The following is a 17,269-nucleotide window of genomic DNA, read 5'->3' as shown; positions in this document are numbered from 1 at the left end:
AAGCCATCCTCAGTTCCTTGCCAAGTGACACTCCTAAATGACAGCTTGCTCTATCAACAAATGCAGTAGAAGGCTGCTAGCAAGACAGAATTCATGATCTTTTGTAACCTAATGGCATAAATGGTATCTAATCAACCTTTTCTTAATCTATTGGCTGGGACAAGTCATTAGGTCCAGGGGATGTGATTACACAAGGGCATCAATACCAGGACATGATCATTTTATTTTTATTCCTCACCCGAGGATACCTCCCTTCTTTTTTTTTCTTTTTTTTTTTTTTTTTTTAGAGAGAGAGAGAGTGTGTGTAAGAGAGAGGGAAAGACAAAGAGAAATACTGATTATTGATGTGAGAGAAACACATTAATTGGCTGCCTCCTGCACATGTCCTGACCAAAGCCTGGGCCAGGGAGGAGCCTGCAACCGATGTATTTACCCTTAACCAGAATCGAACCTGGAACCTTTCAGTCTGCAGGCCTAAACTCTATCCACTGAGCCAAACCAACTAGGGCTCATTTAGACGTTTTAAAAGTCTGCCTACCATACTCACTAATATTTTATCAATCTACAAGGTCAACACAAAAAGAGTTAAAACCAATAAAAGCTAATTTTTCTGTATAGAGTTATATGATGATATAATTCTCTGGGCCTTTTAAAATGTTGATTTCTCAATGAAAATAACTAATCATTAAAGTGTTTGCTTAGTACTCTAGAGGTCAAGAAATACAAAAAATATATAGAACAATTTTTAAAATAAAAAGTGTGTTTCTGTCTAAAGTTACTTGGAAACTCTAGTGGAGACTTTTTTAAATGTGCTTTTTAGAGCAATTCTTCCAAGACTGCCTTTTAAAATGACTGTCAAGACTCCTTTTTTTTTTTTTTTTTTGACAAATACAAATTTCCCAACATCTGTCAAAGTGTAACTTAGAATACTTTACAATGAACTTACAAATGTTGCACTGAAAACAAGTATTTCTTGTAGTCTGCCAAATTTCTGCCACATTGGAAAATATGCAGATGATTGCTTAACACTGTGTGCCACTAGGCAGGAATTATATTTCACATCTTAATGAGAAAATACTCTCTTTTAAACTTAAAATTAATTAGTAATTCAACCATTTTAAACTATTTTAAATACCAACAGACACAAAGTGGTTTTCAATTCCACGAAGAGCAAAATCTAAAAATGGATTTTCAGAATATAATTTTATCATTTTTTAAAAAAAATCTGATTACCAAATTAAGAGAAATAAAAAAGCATAATCCCACCCCCAAGAAATAACCATTATTAAGTATTTTGGTATATAGTACAGGTATGGATGTATATAACTGTATCTAAATCTATGCTATTAGACATAAATATATATTTTTAGACATTTAAATGTGTGTATTTTACCACAAATGAGATCATATTCCTTTTTTATTATTTATGAAATCTTTACAAAACAAAGATTTAACAGAGCAACTGATTTTTAATAAGACATTGCTAAACATGTTCTAGCAAAGTAATGGCAAAAGCAGCTTCAGTGAGTGCTACAAACAGCAATGAGACAGCCCTGTATACATTACTAAAGCTGTTGTTCGCAAAGGAATGGTCTACAAAATAGGTAAGAAGGGCATCTGCTCTGTGTCGTAGTGTTTTAGGCATTTTATTTTGATCGTATTTTTCTTCTTCATGTCCTTCTGTAGCTTTTTATTCTGTTAGGTAACGCCCTCCTTAAACTCTTTCCCCAGTGTCCCAATCTAAATTATGTGTTTCCCAATCACAGAATTACTATTTGTTCTCAGAACATATATCCCACTTCTCATGAATCTTTTTCTGACATCTTAACCGGTTTTGCTTCCCTCTTCCATCAAAACTAGTTGGCATAGTTACTGGCTTGCTACATTACTCTTTTCCCTACTTGCTCCCTCACTACTATTTTGGCCTCCTGGGTTCGATGATTAGTTTTATTCTGGAAACTACTGAACCTATGTCATCTCATATATGTGCCAACCAAACTCATCTACTTCCCCTCAAGTTACTTGCCTTCTTTCCTTTTTCTTCAGTATTGTTTCTTTATCCTAACAAATACCTGATAATTATCTTCTCCCTCCCTTTCTCCTATCAGATCTCTCTATTAAATCCTGCTCTAAGATGCCTCCTAAATTTGTTCATTTCTTGCCCCTCTCTTTGCCTTCACACTAATCCAGGCCAAAACTGCCTACAACTTGACTTATCATCAATGCCCTGAATAGGTTAGGGTTCACCTGTCCCCCGTCCCTCTGTCCCTCTTTCTAGGCACTCTTACAGTCAGTGAGATAGAAGGAAAGAGGACCTGAGCTTGAAATCAGGAGCCCAAGGGTAAATTCCTTCTCTGCCACCTCAGTTGTGACCTTCAGCCTATTTCCTTCCTATCTCTAGGCCTGGGAGTTTCCAAACTGGGCTTAGAGTCCACATGGGCTCTAAGCTGCCTTGTGACTCTAACAATCTCCTCTGGCCCTTCTTTGCTAAAGGAGCAGCAATGACTTTCCCAGCATGCCCCCTCCTCCTTAGACCATAGCGGTCACCCACTGTCTTATGGCTTTCACTGTCCCTTACATCCAGTTTGCTCACATTAGCATATCCCTAATGAGTCCCAGTCTTTCCACTAAGTGTCAGTTCCTTCTTCTATTGTTCTTCTTCTCCTGCATTTATAAATTTCTTTAACCAACACTTACGGAGTGGCTGCTAATCTAGGAAGCACTTTGCCAAGTCCCAGGGGAATAGCAAGATAAAAGACACAATCCTTGCTCTTAAAGAATTTACCGTTTTATTAAAGATATGGGTAACTAACAAACATACAGTAGTGTGGTTAAGTATTGTACTAAAGAATTTAATATATCCTAGTTGTTTGGGGACAGAAAGCAGTCATTACTTAACAAGACCCAGTATCTAGAAAGGCTTCAGAAAGGATGTGTGCTCATCCCAAGCCGAGTCCTTCAGTCTTAAAAGGGAAAATAAGAATTAAGGGGGGAGGGGAAGGAGTGTGTTCTATTGCTACTTTGAGGTGAGGAGAGAAGGTGAAGTTTATTAAGACAAGACATATTGTGCCAAGTGCCAGATTAGAATACTGAAGTCTAGAGGGCAAGAGAAGACAAGCAGTGAGGCTGGCCAAGATGAATGGACTGCAATGTCACCCTAACAAGTTTGGATTTTGTTGGAGTAAAGGGCTGTACTTGGACTTAAACAATTTATTTTCCTAGTCTGTTATTGGGGAAAGATGGTGGGTTTGGGGCACTGAAAGTTCAACACTGATGGCAAGGAAAATCCAGGAGAGGGAAACAATGACCTGCCAAAAATGGTCCTGGTAGGAAGGCTGGCCCAGTAACACGGCAAGGAGCCTTGCCGCCTCCTCAAGCTGCCTGCCTTCACTCAGACCCTGTCCAGGGCCACCCTCCCGCCAGGCGTCATAGAGATCAGGACCCCGCCACGCCACAGAGGAGTGCGCTTCGAGAAACCTCGCGAGATCTCTCCTGAGCCACGAACAGACCAAGCGTGTCTGGTCGCCTGGCAACCACAGGTGGGCAGCCGAGGAACCTGACTCCGGAGAAACTTACCAAACCGGAGTGACTAACCCGGCTTGTCCTGGACCGGTGAGGCGCGCTCAGGGAAGAAGCGTGGGGACCCAGGGAACCCTGGAGCCAGGTTTCTCACACTTGCCGGCCAGTAAGACTTTCCTGGGGGCACTTGTAATGCAGATCCCTCAGCCCGTATCTCTAGACCTCTAGAACTTCTAGGAAAAAATCTGGAAATCTGTGTTTTAAACAAATGGCTATAGTCAGGCAAGATTGGGAAACAGCTCTGGGAGAGGGAGACAGGTAGAGAGGGGTGGCCGCGGAGCGGAGGGAGCGGGATCTGCGGGTGCGGACCTGAGTCTGGAAAGGGGAAAGTCTGAGAGCATGAGCGAATGAGAGCATCTGGGAGCCAGTGAGCCTGGGGCTAGCTAAGAGAAATACACAGTCTCAGTCTGAAAAGCATCTAGCCAGTAGGAGCCGCGAGATGATGAAAGCCAAGGGGTATCTCTCCTCCCCCCACCGCCCTTACACACACACACACACACACACACACGGGTTCCTGGAGTGCCAGTAAAGCAGTTCCAAGTGCCCCTGGCAAGTGAAGCCCCGAGATAACAGAGATATCTACTATGGAAAAGCATTTTCTCACCCTAGTCCGTTGCCCAGGTTGCCCAGTGGCTAAGGTGCAAGCCTGAGGACTGAAGGGTCCCCGTTGATTCCCAGTAGGGGACGTGCAGGAGGCAGCGGACCAATGATTCTATCTCATCATTGACTGTCTCTCTCTCTCTCTCTCTCTCTCTCTCTCTCTCTCTCTCTCTCTCTCTCTCTCTCTCTCTCTCTCTCCTTCCCTCCCTCCCTCCCTCTTTCTCCCTTCCTCTCTGAAAGCAATAAAAATAAATTTTTAAAAAAAGTTTATCAGACTTTGGAAAATAAGGGACCTTTTTAGAAATATATATTTTATTGATTTTTTACAGGGAGGAAGAGAGAGGGATAGAGAGTTAGAAACATTGATGAGAATCAGCTGCCTCTTGCACACCCCCTACTGGGAATGTGCCCGCAGCCAAGATACATGCCCTTGACCAGAATCGAACCTGGGACCTTTCAGTCTGCAGGCCAACGCTCTGAACACTGAGCCAAACCGGTTTTGACGGGACCTTTTTTAAAAAGAAAACCAAGGACACCCCACATGTGTTGACATAATTATTTTTATTATAATGTTCTAAAATGTACTCAAATCCAACCTAAGTTTACTTTAAACTCCTGAAGCTTATAATTTCTCTAAAACAAACTATAATGCCAATGAAGTTTAAAATTATTATATGAAATTTAAACATGGTAAATAGTGGTGTTTTGGTGAAATAATTCTCTTTTGTGGATCTGACTGTTGCAATGCAAATTCTTTTGATTAATAGCCTCTATTATTGTACTAGAGGCATGGTGCACGAAATTCATGCACAGGGAGTGGGGGGGAGTCCCTCAGCCTGGCCTGCACCCTTTCCAAACCAGGACATCCCTCTCACAATCTGGGACCGCTGGCTCCTAACCGCTCACCTGCCTGCCTGCCTGATTGCCCCCTAATTGCTCCCCTGCTGGCCTGATCACCCTCAACTGCCCTCCCCTGCCAGCCTGATTGCCCACAACTGCCTTTCACTGCCAGACCTGCCTCCTCCACTGGGACCAGACTCCTCCGGACCACACAGAACCACGGGACTCCCAGGCCTCACCACACAGAGCAGCCATCTTGTGGTGGCCATCTTTTGGCAGCCATCTTGTGACAATGTTGCACAAGGGCATTGCACAGGGGCATGACACCACCTAGGCTTTTATTATATAGGATGATTCAATTTTCTCCCTTTCCACATTTGAGCCTCTGGAAAGTTTTCCTATAATTTGCTAAAGAGGACCATTGACCTTCTCTTGGTTTAATAAATCATGTATGTATAATGTTTGCCTCTTTCATTTTCTAATTACCTGAGAGAATTAAATTTATGTCTATACAAACCAATTAGTGTAATGGAACTTAGAAATAAAATCCATTTATAATGTGGTCATTCATGAGAATTCATATGATCTAAAATGTTTCTTTTGCCGAAACCTGTTTGGCTCAGTGGTAGAGCGTCAGTCTGCGGACTGAAGGGTCCCAGGTTCAATTCTGGTCAAGGGCATATACCTTGGTTATGGGCACATCCCCAGTAGGGAGTGTGCAAGAGGCAGCCGATCGATGTTTTTCGCTCATTGATGTTTCTAACTCTCTATCCTTCTCTCTTCCTCTCTGTAAAAAATCAATAAAATATATTTTAAAAATAAAATAAAATGTTTCTTTTAGCCTAGGTTAGAAAGCAGAGCCTGAAGCAAAAACTCTGTGATAACAGTTTCTGGGGGCTGTTATCACAGGGAAACAGGAGAGACAGGACAAAAATAAATAAATAATTAAATAATTAAATAATTAAATAAAATCAGACAGAGATGGAGAGAGCAAAACGTTCTAAACATGATTTCAGAGGGACATTTTGAAATGGTTGTGCCTCCTAAAAGTCCATGCGGGGAAGAAGGGAGAATAAATCTTTCATGGCTCTGGTCTCCCATTGGTCAGTTACCCACAGGACATCACATCCCTCCTGGTACAGGGTTGCTCCTGTGTGGCCACTTGCACAGCAGTCTCCTGCCTCAGCTGTAAGGGAGAAGCCCTGTTGTGTAAAACCTCTTTAAGATCTGCATTTCAGCACAGTTTTCAGTGTAAAAAAATATATTTGAAATTTCCAGAAAAAGTTCTAACATTTTTAAATAGCAGCCAAAGAAATCATATTTTCAATATGTGCAACCCTGAAGTGGCCATCACTAGTTTTAAACCCTACAAAAGCTCTTGCAAATATGCTAAGATTATATATATATATATATATATATACATACACACACACACACACACACACACACTAGAATCATAAGAGCAACATTGTAAAAGCAAAAAAATTAAAACACCCAAAGATTTATCATTACACTAAATTTCTTACAATGGAATATTATAGAGCATTGCAAATATTTTAGAGCCATTTTTAGGCTTTCCAACCCTGAAAAGTCTCACACAAAAAAATTAAGCAAAGAAGAAAACTGGAATCAGAATAATGTCATTTATGACAGGTAAAAAATAATACTATATGTTGTTTAGATATTCACACATATGTAGTAAAAGTATAAAGACAAACAGGAATGTCTAAAGTTATGATAAACTAAATTTAAAACCATGGAGAGGGAGAAAAGTATAGATCTGGGTTCCAAATATACTTGTAATGTTCATGGGTGTGGTGTTATTCTTTATACTTTTATGATGATATATTTTATGAAGTATTTTAGGCAAAATTAAGAAAAGTTATCTTAATTAGTAACTTTGTTCATAATATTATTATTATTATTTTAAAATATATTTTATTGATTTTTCACAGAGAGGAACAGAGAGGGATAGAGAGTTAGAAACATCCATGAAAGAGAATCATTGATCAGCTGCCTCCTGCACACCCCCTACTGGGGATGTGCCCGCAACCAAGGTACATACCCCTGACTGGAATCGAACCCGGGACCCTTCAGTCCACAGGCCAACGCTCTATCCACTGAGCCAAACCGGTTTTGGCTGTTCATAATATTATTGTCGCAATTGAAATTTGATCTGTCAACACTAATCTTTCATGCTCAGAATACCACACAAATTGAGGTGTTTGGTTGGTGAAATCCCAGATACATCTTATATAATAAAAGCCTAATATGCTAAATATCCAGTCAGCCGGTCAGCAGGTCAACCATTCAACCAATTAAAGCTTAATATGCTAATGATATGCTAAGGTTGCTCAACCACTCACTATGACGTGTACTAACTACCAGGGGGCAGCCAGTCAACCAGTCGCTATGATGTGTACTGATCACCAGGGTGCAGATGCTCTGACCAGTAGGTTAGCTTGCTGTTGGGGTTGACTGAGTGAGATCGACTGGACATACCTTGGAGCCCCATAGTCCCTTCCAGGTGGTCCCTTCCCAGCCCTGATTGTGCCTGGCCTGTGCCCTCTCACAATCCGGGAGCCCTTGGGTGATGTCAGAGAACCCGTTTTGGCCCAATCCCACAGGCCAAGCCAAGGAACCCACTGATGCTTGGCATCAAAAGCAAAATTGGAGAAACTGGAGTATGTATCACTTAAATGACTACAAAAAGTAGATTATCTCAAACTATGGACCACATATGCATATCTTACATAGAGCAATATTTGATTAATAGCATGTTCCCCTTATTTAATAACTCTAATATAGGGTGTCCCCCCAAAAATGTTATACACTTTGTTTTTTATTTTGTTTTTTGATGTTTATAATAACTTTAATCACAGTTGCCAAAACTTGGAAAACACACTCTAAATGATTATAAAGTCAGTGTTTAACATATAATTCATTTTCAAAATTTAAAATAATCGACAAAAAAATAATTTGTTTTGTGTGTCAATGCCTATTTTCAAACTGATGATCGTTCTGGTCTAGGCACTGCTGATAATGCAAAAACAATGGAATCACAAATATCAAGAATCATTTGGCTTGGTATTTGTGCACCCTCAATTTGTCAACTATTTATGATTTTGTACTGTTAACTTTATCTTTTATGTATCCCTATTAAAAAAAAAGTCTAATGGATAAATTTTATTTTTCTTTTAATATTTTTATTGGGTTTTTTTTTTTGGTTTTTTTTTTAGAGGAAGGGAGAGGAAGAGAGAGAGAGAAACATCAATGATGCAAGAGAATCATTGTTTGGCTGCCCTCCTGTACCTCCCCTACTGGGGATTGAGCCTGCAATCCAGGTATGTGCTGGAATCGAACCTGGGACCCTTCAGTCCACAGGCTAATGCTCTATCCACTGAGCCAAACCAGCTAGGGCTAAATTTTCTTTATTCAAAGCTTAGTCGGGCTTCACCCATTATTTTGAATCAGTTAAGCCTCAAGAGGTGTGAAAATTAAGTGAGTTATCAACTGTTAAAGTATGTACATATTATTTGTGTCCCCCAAAAAATGTATATATACTTTGAATAATTATAAAGGCAGTGTTTGTACTTCAACTGCGTTTTCAAACTTCTAGTGGCATTTTAAGATGAATTTTCTTTGTTCAAAGCTTAGTCTGGCTGAAAAGAAAGACACATCAATTGAGCTATCAGCTGTTAAAGTGTGTGTACATGTTTTGGGGACACTCTGTATTCCAGATGAAATAGTAAAGTGACTAGTGTTTGCCTTATCTGTGAAGAAAATAATAGAATAATGATGATGACAAACATTATTGGCCTATGTACTAGGCACTGTGTAGAATACTCTATACATGACTAACTCCTGTAATCTTCATACTATCCCTTGGATATTGGCCTAATTTGATAAGAAATTGAGGTGACATGCACTAGATTTCCCAACTGATGAGCAGTGGAGTGAAAGTTTGAAACTAGGCTGTCTGGATTGAGAAATGTTGCATTATTACCTGTTTGTGGATTACTAGAGGCCTGATGCACGAAATTCGCAGCTGCAGCAGCTTGCCTCGGCCCTTACTAGCCTGTCTTTGTGCAGAAGGTCATCCAGAAAGACATCTAAAAGGTCGTTTGTCTGACCAATCTAATTAGCATATTACATTTTTATTATTATAGATAGTTGTACAATAGTAGCATAACAAAATTTCAACGCCAGCCCCATTTTCAAGTATTTTGCACCACTCTCTTATGTATATATTCAGAGTTCTCACACCATTTGTTCTGATTTGGGATTTAGTAAATATGATCACAACAGACATAATGGAAAAGGAGCCAGGAGACCTGCTCTTATTCCTACATGCCACTCGTTGAGTAGTTTCAGACAAATCTTTGAACCTTAGTTTCTTCACGTGACAACACTAGATGATAATCCTTGAGAATCCTTTCTACTTCAAGAGAGAAAAATGGTATTTTAACAGATGGCCACAATAAAAATTCAATTCTAGAGAGAGGGAAAGACTTAAAAGTAAATGAGCCTTGTGTATTTAATTTTGGTGTTTTTAATTTTTTAATAAAATAATTTGGTCTATAAACTTAGAAAATACCTAAATGTCCCTGAAAATGTCTATGTACTAGCTACGTAATCAAATAGTTTTATATAAGAAACTTAAAATGTCAAAATGATTTTTTCTAAATATTCCTTTTTTTTCCTTCAATTTTTAGAAAGTTGGGCATAAAGCGATACCTAAAACTGCTTCTTGGCATGGCATCAGAACGGAGCTAAAGTACTAATTTGATTTAGACCAAAATCATGGTTCGACTGACCTTGGATCTAATTGCCAAAAACAGCAACTTTAAACCCAGAAAAGAAGAAACCACCTTACAATACCTTAGGAAACTAACTCATATAAATTTTTCAGACAGAAATATAGAAGCAATTGTAAGAACTCAGAAATTATTTCTAATTTTTATATAATTAACCATGTAAAGTTTAGAAATTGTTGTCAAGATATACCTTCTTATTAACTGTATTTTGATTATACTTATTAACTATATTTTCATTAGCTGTATATTGTGTTATTTAATTTCCTGCTTATGTTAAACTTTTTAAAATTAACTTTCTATAAAATATACCATTGTGGTTGTTAAATATATGTGTTAAATATATATGTTCTTCTAAAATACTCTACTGTATAGCAAACTAGATTTAAAAGCACACGTTGGAAAATAATTTCAAAGATAATTACTCATATGTAATTCCCTAACCTTGAAATATGAATTTTAACATATAAAAATAGTAAAAATTAACTATGTGATTACCATATTTCAAAAGTTTAACAGGGAAATCTTTTCCCCACAGAATTTAATGGTTATACTCTTTCAGTTACATCAGACAAGATTTTGTTCACTTGGATATACTCTGAAATTACATTTTCTCTGTGTTAAGATCGTTCTTGACTTTAATTTGGGAAACTTTAAAGACAACAATAACCCATTTGGGCCATTTGTATTGGTATCCATTATCTATAATAAAATACTAAAGACTAGATGAGAGGAAATTTCTTGGAAACATATAACCCACATGAGGGCAGGGAATATGTTTATTTTCTTCACATCACTCTGAATTCCCCATCCAATACTGTGCCTGTTTCATTTTAAGTGCTTAATAAATATTTACTGAATGAATGAATACATTTTGAAAACACCAAAGCCCCAAGCAATATTGTCAATTAAGACAACGGAAGTTTTGTTTGTTTGTTTTTTCAGAGACCATACCCAGTTCCCATTCTATATCTTTTTCCAGTTTTCTGGTGATCCTTCTCTCATGAACCCAATGGCCCAAATCTCACGTTTCTCTTTGGTTGGCCAAAGCTCTCTACTTCACCATACTATATTTAGGCTGCTTTCTCCAGTACCTCCCTTTAAAGTTGTTTGGCCCCTTCACAATCAATGCTCCTTCAGTATGGATGTTAGGAGGAAAGTAAACTGATGTAAGGCAATTTACACTGAGAATAACTTGTAAACTTAAAGTTACCAAGATGTGGTTGTATTTTAGAAGATCATAACAAAAGCTGAGCTATTTTTGAGCAAAACTTCACTCTATCTCTTGCCTATTCAGTCTAGGCTGACTTTACCAGCACACAAGAAATGACAGCCTTTTAAAATACCTTTAATTATTTTTCTTATCTCAACTGTAACTGGTGTTCATTTGTATAAAATACATATGAAAAGAAAGAAACTGACTAATTTTACCATGTAGAGAAAATCACTATTAACATTTAGGAAAATGTCCTTCCAGTATTTATTCTAGGCATACATTCATGTGATTTTATAATAGTGGTTCACAATAGAATGTACTATTCTCATTCTATTATGAAATCTATAAGATATCACTAAAGAAACTAAAGGATATTTAATGGCTATATGGTATTTCTTTCAATGGCATTATCATAGTTTCTTTATCAGTCCATTGTTCTTGAATATCTAAGCTGATTTCCAATTTTCAGTATTATAAATCACAACACTTACTTCAAATCCTATAGAAAGACTAAGAAGACCTGATTTCTTTCATTAAAAAAAATATATATATATATTTTATTGATTTTTTACAAAGAGGAAGGGAGAGAGATAGAGAGCTAGAAATGTCAATGAGAGAGAAACATCGACCAGCTGCCTCTTGCACACCCCCTGTCGGGGATGTGCAGGCAACCAAGGTACACGCCCTTGACCGGAATCAAACCCAGGACCTTTCAGTCCACAGACCGACGCTCTACCACTGAGCCAAATCGGTTTCGGCAGAATATCTGATTTCTAATGTTAGAGCAATAATTTTTGAAATGCTTCAACTTCCAGAGAAGCCTAATTGCTTCTAAGAAAAATTGGTTGCACTGGGAAAATATTTCTTAACAAATACAATTTTATAGATATAGTTACAGAATACTAAAACCTAGAACTAATTTTGTAGTTACTTTAGTCTTGTTTTGACTGTGCTAAGAAGATATATTGTTCTTTTATATTAAACTTATTAATATTACAAAATGATTTAAGTGAAAAACTATCTTAAAAACAAACAAGTTTTCAAGAAAAATTAAGTATGACCTGTTTTTGTTTTTATTTTAGGATGATCTCTCTCTTTGTAAAAATCTTAGTGTTTTATATTTGTACGATAACCATATTAGTCAAATAACTAACTTGAATTTTGCCACAAATCTGACTCACCTGTACCTACAAAACAATTGTATTTCCTGTATAGAGAACCTCAGTTCATTAAAGAAACTGGAAAAACTGTAAGTGCTTTTATTTAATTGTCATCATTACAGCAATATTTTTGCATGCAGGTATTTCCATTATCTGTTTTTTTTTGTGGAACAGGCCACAATTTTTATTCTCTTTTAGTAGTATTAATACAAAATAATTGTTTCAAATGTAATATCAAACAATCTGTGTTTTATAAAGTCTGTTATACTTTTCTTTTGCAGGAGGTTGTCTTAAGGGCTTATAGAAAAACCTAAAGACATCATTGTGTAGGCTCAAATAGTGAGAAAAGTTTCCATAGAATTCAAATGAGTTTTGTGCCTTTCAGAATCACATTTCTGAAAAGGACAGGGTCATAAAATGAATGCTGATGTAGGCTTCATTATAAAAAGGCATTTACTCTGCCTATAATGATTTTAATTAAACAATGAAAACTGGTGGATCCAGTTTCCCCAGACTAAAAGAACTATCAGTGCTTCTCAAAAAGTGGGCCAAGGGCCTTAGAATGGGGAGCGGACAGTGGGGTGGGAAATGCTGGATTCTTTTAGGGGTGTCGAACTCAATCAGAGAAGGGGCCAAAATCTAAAATCCAGCCTAAATCGCGGGCCGAATGGTTTACTGAACAGTCATAAACTGTCATTGTGATGGAAACGCAGCGGAGTGCAGTGATGACAGCGCAGTGCGGGCCACATTGCAAGGCCTGGCGGGACGGATTTGGCCCGCGGGCCTTGTGTTTGACACATGTGCTTTAGATAGTCAAACCAGAATATCTGCGGGTTAGGCCCAGAAATCTTCATTTTTAAATCTACAACCCTAGGTGAGTCTTCTGCACTCTATATCTGAGGAGTATGGGTAAATAGTTTAATAAGGATTATTACCATTCTCTCCCTTAAAAAAAAATTTCTTAGACTAAATTACATGTAAAAATAATATAAACTTTTCATTAATTCAGTATAAAGAAAACATTGTATGTATAATTTTCACACAGTTCAATGATTTTGTTATATTTTTATCATATTTAAAGACCATGGTGTTCATAGAATGTCTAGTTAAAATTATGTCTTCTATTTTGCAGGTATCTGGGAGGCAATTACATTGCTGTCATAGAAGGTCTAGAAGGATTAGAAGGACTAAGAGAGCTCCACGTTGAGAGTCAGAAGCTTCCCCTTGGAGAAAAGCTTCTGTTTGATCCAAGAAGTCTTCACTCTCTGGCAGTAAGGCTACATTTGAGTATTCTAACAGAGAATGTCATAATTAAGTTATGGACCAGGAAGGTGGTGAAGATTTATTTGGATATGTAGATTCTCTGAATAGTTACAGGCCAACTGAGAGTTAGTTTGAGGACTAAAACTAATTTTTCCCACATAATTCCTCAGAGACTCAGCAGCTATAAAGTGAGGATAAAATCTACTTCTAGGGCTATTGGAAGAATCAAAAGAAGGATATTAACAGATTATGTATAGTATGAAGTCCTAACAATGTTAATTCACTCATAATTTTAACCTTGTTGATTATCATAACTCAAAAAGCCTAAGGAAAGCCAAAACTGGTTTGGCTCAGTGGATAGAGCGTCGGCCTGCAGACTGAAGGGTCCCGGGTTCGATTCCGGTCAAGGGCATGTACCTTGGTTGCGGGCACATCCCCAGTGGGGGTGTGCAGGAGGCAGCTGATGGATGTTTCTCTCTCATTGATGTTTCTAACACTCTATTCCTCTCCCTTCCTCTCTGTAAAAAAAAAAAAATCAATAAAATATATATTTTTTAAAAGCCTAAGGAAAGAGGAGTGCACATTTGGAAAATTTTAAACAACCTAGAAAATCATTACAAGTCATTTTTTCGCTGAATTCTGATTTGATTGTAGAGTGCGCTACATATGGCTGTGCAGATAGATCTGAGAGCGCTGGATTTGATGCTCCAGCTGACACCTGACATCACATGGAAGTGTCACAATGAGTTGAGCAAGCAGAGGGCGCCATAGAGGCTTTTGCTAATCCTCAAAGCAGGATTTGTTAGAGGAAAACTAAGCTTCCTTTGGTTCTGGGCAATGGAACATGGTTGTTATATTTACAGATCTCGTTGGTTTTATTTCAGAGGGCCAAGAAATGGAGGGCAGTATAAGATTTTTGAACCAAACATATAATAATGAAAGGATAGTGCTTTAAATAGGAAAAGAAAGAGGTGACTTGGTTTCTATCCTATCCCTCTATCCTTCCCATAGAATCAACTGTGTCTGAGCTCAACGTCAACTGATCCAAGTAGACTGACAACATTGTGGGAATGGATAGTTTTACTATAAAACACTGCTGAAAATATTTTTCCTTACTCAATTTTTGCATATATTCAAGCAGATTCTGAAATTCTAAATATAAGGCATAATTTTTAAATCTATATTTCAAGTCTTAAAAAGTGCCAGGAAGTATCTTCTCTATGTTATCTGTGTGTGGATACAATCTTTGTAGAGAATCCTGGACTTAGATTTTAAGATGGCTTTTATTCAGTGTTGCTGTGTTGTATATTTATGTCCTCATTAATAGCTGATGTTGAAATTCTTTTAAATTAGCTTATTATTCTAAGTAGCTTTGGAACATATGGATTGTTAAGAGAAAACTACATAGAGAGATAAAGATAAATTAATTCTTTAACGATGTTTAATTAATTCCTTAAGTCTTGGTCAGTGTTTTCTACCTAGAAAAACAGACAAAAAAATTCTTCGTATGAGAGTACAAATTTTAGTGACTTTTAACACAAAATAGTAACTTACTCAAACTGAAATATGTTTTCTACATTGTTATCATTTGTTCATTGGGATACCTTTTCTTTTCTTTGCTTCTTGACTCTTAGCTTCTTTTTTCTATAAATTTCTCTTATGCCTTGATTAACCTTACAAAATACTAGAGGCCCAGTGCACGAAATTTATGCATTGGTGGTGGGGGGGTGTTCTTCTCACAATCCGACCTGCACCCTCTCACAATCTGGAGCCCTCAGGGGATGCTCCAGCTGTCACCTAACATCACATGGAGGTGACTGAGTGGGCCTAAGTTGGCAGTAGGGCTGCTGCAGAGGTGGGAGAGGCTCTCACCACTGCCACCACCCACGAGCCCAGATTCTGGCTGAGCTCCTACATTGAGTGTCTGCCCCCTAGTGGTCAGTGCACGTCATAGCAACCAGTCATTCCACTGTTCAGTCAATTTGCATATTAGCCTTTTATTATATAGGACTAGAGGCCTGGTGCATGAAATTCATGCACGAGGGGGGAGGTGGGGAAAGGGTGGGGAGGCGGAGAAAGGGTAGGGGAGCCCCTCAGCCCAGCCTGCCTGTACCCTCTCAAATCCAGGATCTTTCAGGGGAGGTCTGACCACCAGTTTAGACCCATTCCCGGGGATTGGGCCTAAACCGGTAGTAAGACATCCCTCTTACAATCCTGAACCACTGGCTCCTAATTGCTTACCTGTTTGTCTGCCTGGTCACTCCCAACTGCACCCCCCCCACCGGCCTGGACACCACTAACTGCCACCCCTTGCCAGCCGGGTCACCCCCAACTCCCCTCCCCGTGCCAGCCTGGTCACCCCCAACTGCCCCCCCATGGCCTGGTAGTCCCCCCCCCGGCCCCCCCCGGGCCCCCCCCCCCCCCCGCCAGCCAAGTCATCTCTCATGGCCCCCCCCTGCCGGCCTGGTCTCCCCAAGCAGCCTGCTTATTCAGTTGTTTGGTCATCCCTCACTAACCCCCCTGCTGGCCTGGTTGTAGGCAGCCATCTTGTGAGTGCATGAGGGTTCATTTGTATAATATTTCTTTATTAAATAGGATAGGTAAGTTTTATCACAATTTCTATAGTTCTAAACATTATATATGAAAAAATATATAACATAGAAACAAAATCTTCATAGATTTTTATTTTCTTGCCTAAAGAGCAAAATAAACTGAACAATCTTAAAATTTTCACAAATTAGGATTTCTGGTTCCTATATATAGCACTTAATTAGATTGTTTACTAATGCTAATTTAATTATTTCCTTACAGAAATCCCTCTCTATATTGAATATCAGCAATAATAATATTGATGACATAAAAGACTTAGAAATACTGGAAAATCTTAATGAGCTTATAGCAGTTGACAATCAACTTCTGAATGTGAAGGTAGTATAAAGAAATTTTAATTTAAAAATATTTACTTGAAATTGCTATAAAATGTATTACTGTAAAAACTGTTCTGATTTGTTCTAAAAACTAGCTTATTAATTTTTGCTTCTTAGTATACTTATTTGTATAATTATGCCCTCTTATCTGATTTTCTCTTCTATATACAATGCTTCCAACACTCACCAACTGAAAAAAAGTTTCTCTGAGTAGGAAGTTATGCTTTTCCCTCTGTTATATTTTCCACTGAATATTCCCCTCTAGAACTAGATTTCTTGTCCCTTACCTCTGATCCCCCAATGCATGAGACCTGAATTTTCTGCTCCTTGGGGGAACCATCTCCCTTGTGTAGCTTTTTCTGAACCTTCTCATCAAATTGATGACTATTCAAAATGATGACTGTGTGTCCCAGGTCCTATTTTAGACCCCTGGAGAAACATTTTCTAGGCACTGGGGATACAATGATAAATAAGACAAGTTATCTACCCTCAAGGAGCTTACATTACAGTGAGACAGGGGAGGGGATCAGGAAAAAATAAGGAGAGAAGATTGTGAAAAGCACTCTGAAGAAATTAGGTAGATGACATAATGGGACATTCAGGTTATCAAGAAAGGCCTCTGAGCAAATGACACTTACACTGAGATCTAAAGGATGAGAAAGAAGAAATCTGAGAAGAGAGCTAATAAAGAACATGCTGGGCATAGGGGACAAAAAATACAAAGGTTCTGAGTCCAAAGAGAGCTTAAAGTGTCCCAGAAACAAAAAACAGGCCAGTTTACTGTGATATGACCTCAGAATCTAGCTCAGTTTCTAAAATGTTGGCAAAAGTAATTTTTGAATGAATAGAAAACAGTATAACATGAGATTA

General features: G+C 38.2%; 1 protein-coding gene across 1 annotated transcript in view; it reads left to right on the top strand.

Moving 5' to 3' along the window:
• Positions 1–403: 403 nt before the first annotated feature.
• Positions 404–17,269, top strand: part of PPP1R42 (protein phosphatase 1 regulatory subunit 42) — a 39,641-nt gene continuing 22,775 nt past the window's right edge. Inside the window, exons 1-5 of the mRNA XM_045581466.1 lie at positions 404–3,685; positions 9,735–9,951; positions 12,132–12,298; positions 13,342–13,480; positions 16,284–16,400. Of these exons, the coding sequence (XP_045437422.1) occupies positions 9,823–9,951; positions 12,132–12,298; positions 13,342–13,480; positions 16,284–16,400 (552 nt within the window). The 5' untranslated portion in view covers positions 404–3,685; positions 9,735–9,822. The remainder of the gene's footprint in view (positions 3,686–9,734; positions 9,952–12,131; positions 12,299–13,341; positions 13,481–16,283; positions 16,401–17,269) is intronic.

The sequence above is a fragment of the Pipistrellus kuhlii genome, unplaced genomic scaffold (assembly GCF_014108245.1).
Source record: "Pipistrellus kuhlii isolate mPipKuh1 unplaced genomic scaffold, mPipKuh1.p scaffold_m20_p_14, whole genome shotgun sequence".
NCBI classification, from domain to species: Eukaryota; Metazoa; Chordata; class Mammalia; order Chiroptera; family Vespertilionidae; genus Pipistrellus; species Pipistrellus kuhlii.
The sequence above is the reverse complement of the archived record's forward strand: the minus strand, read 5'-3'. Positions and strand labels throughout refer to the sequence as shown.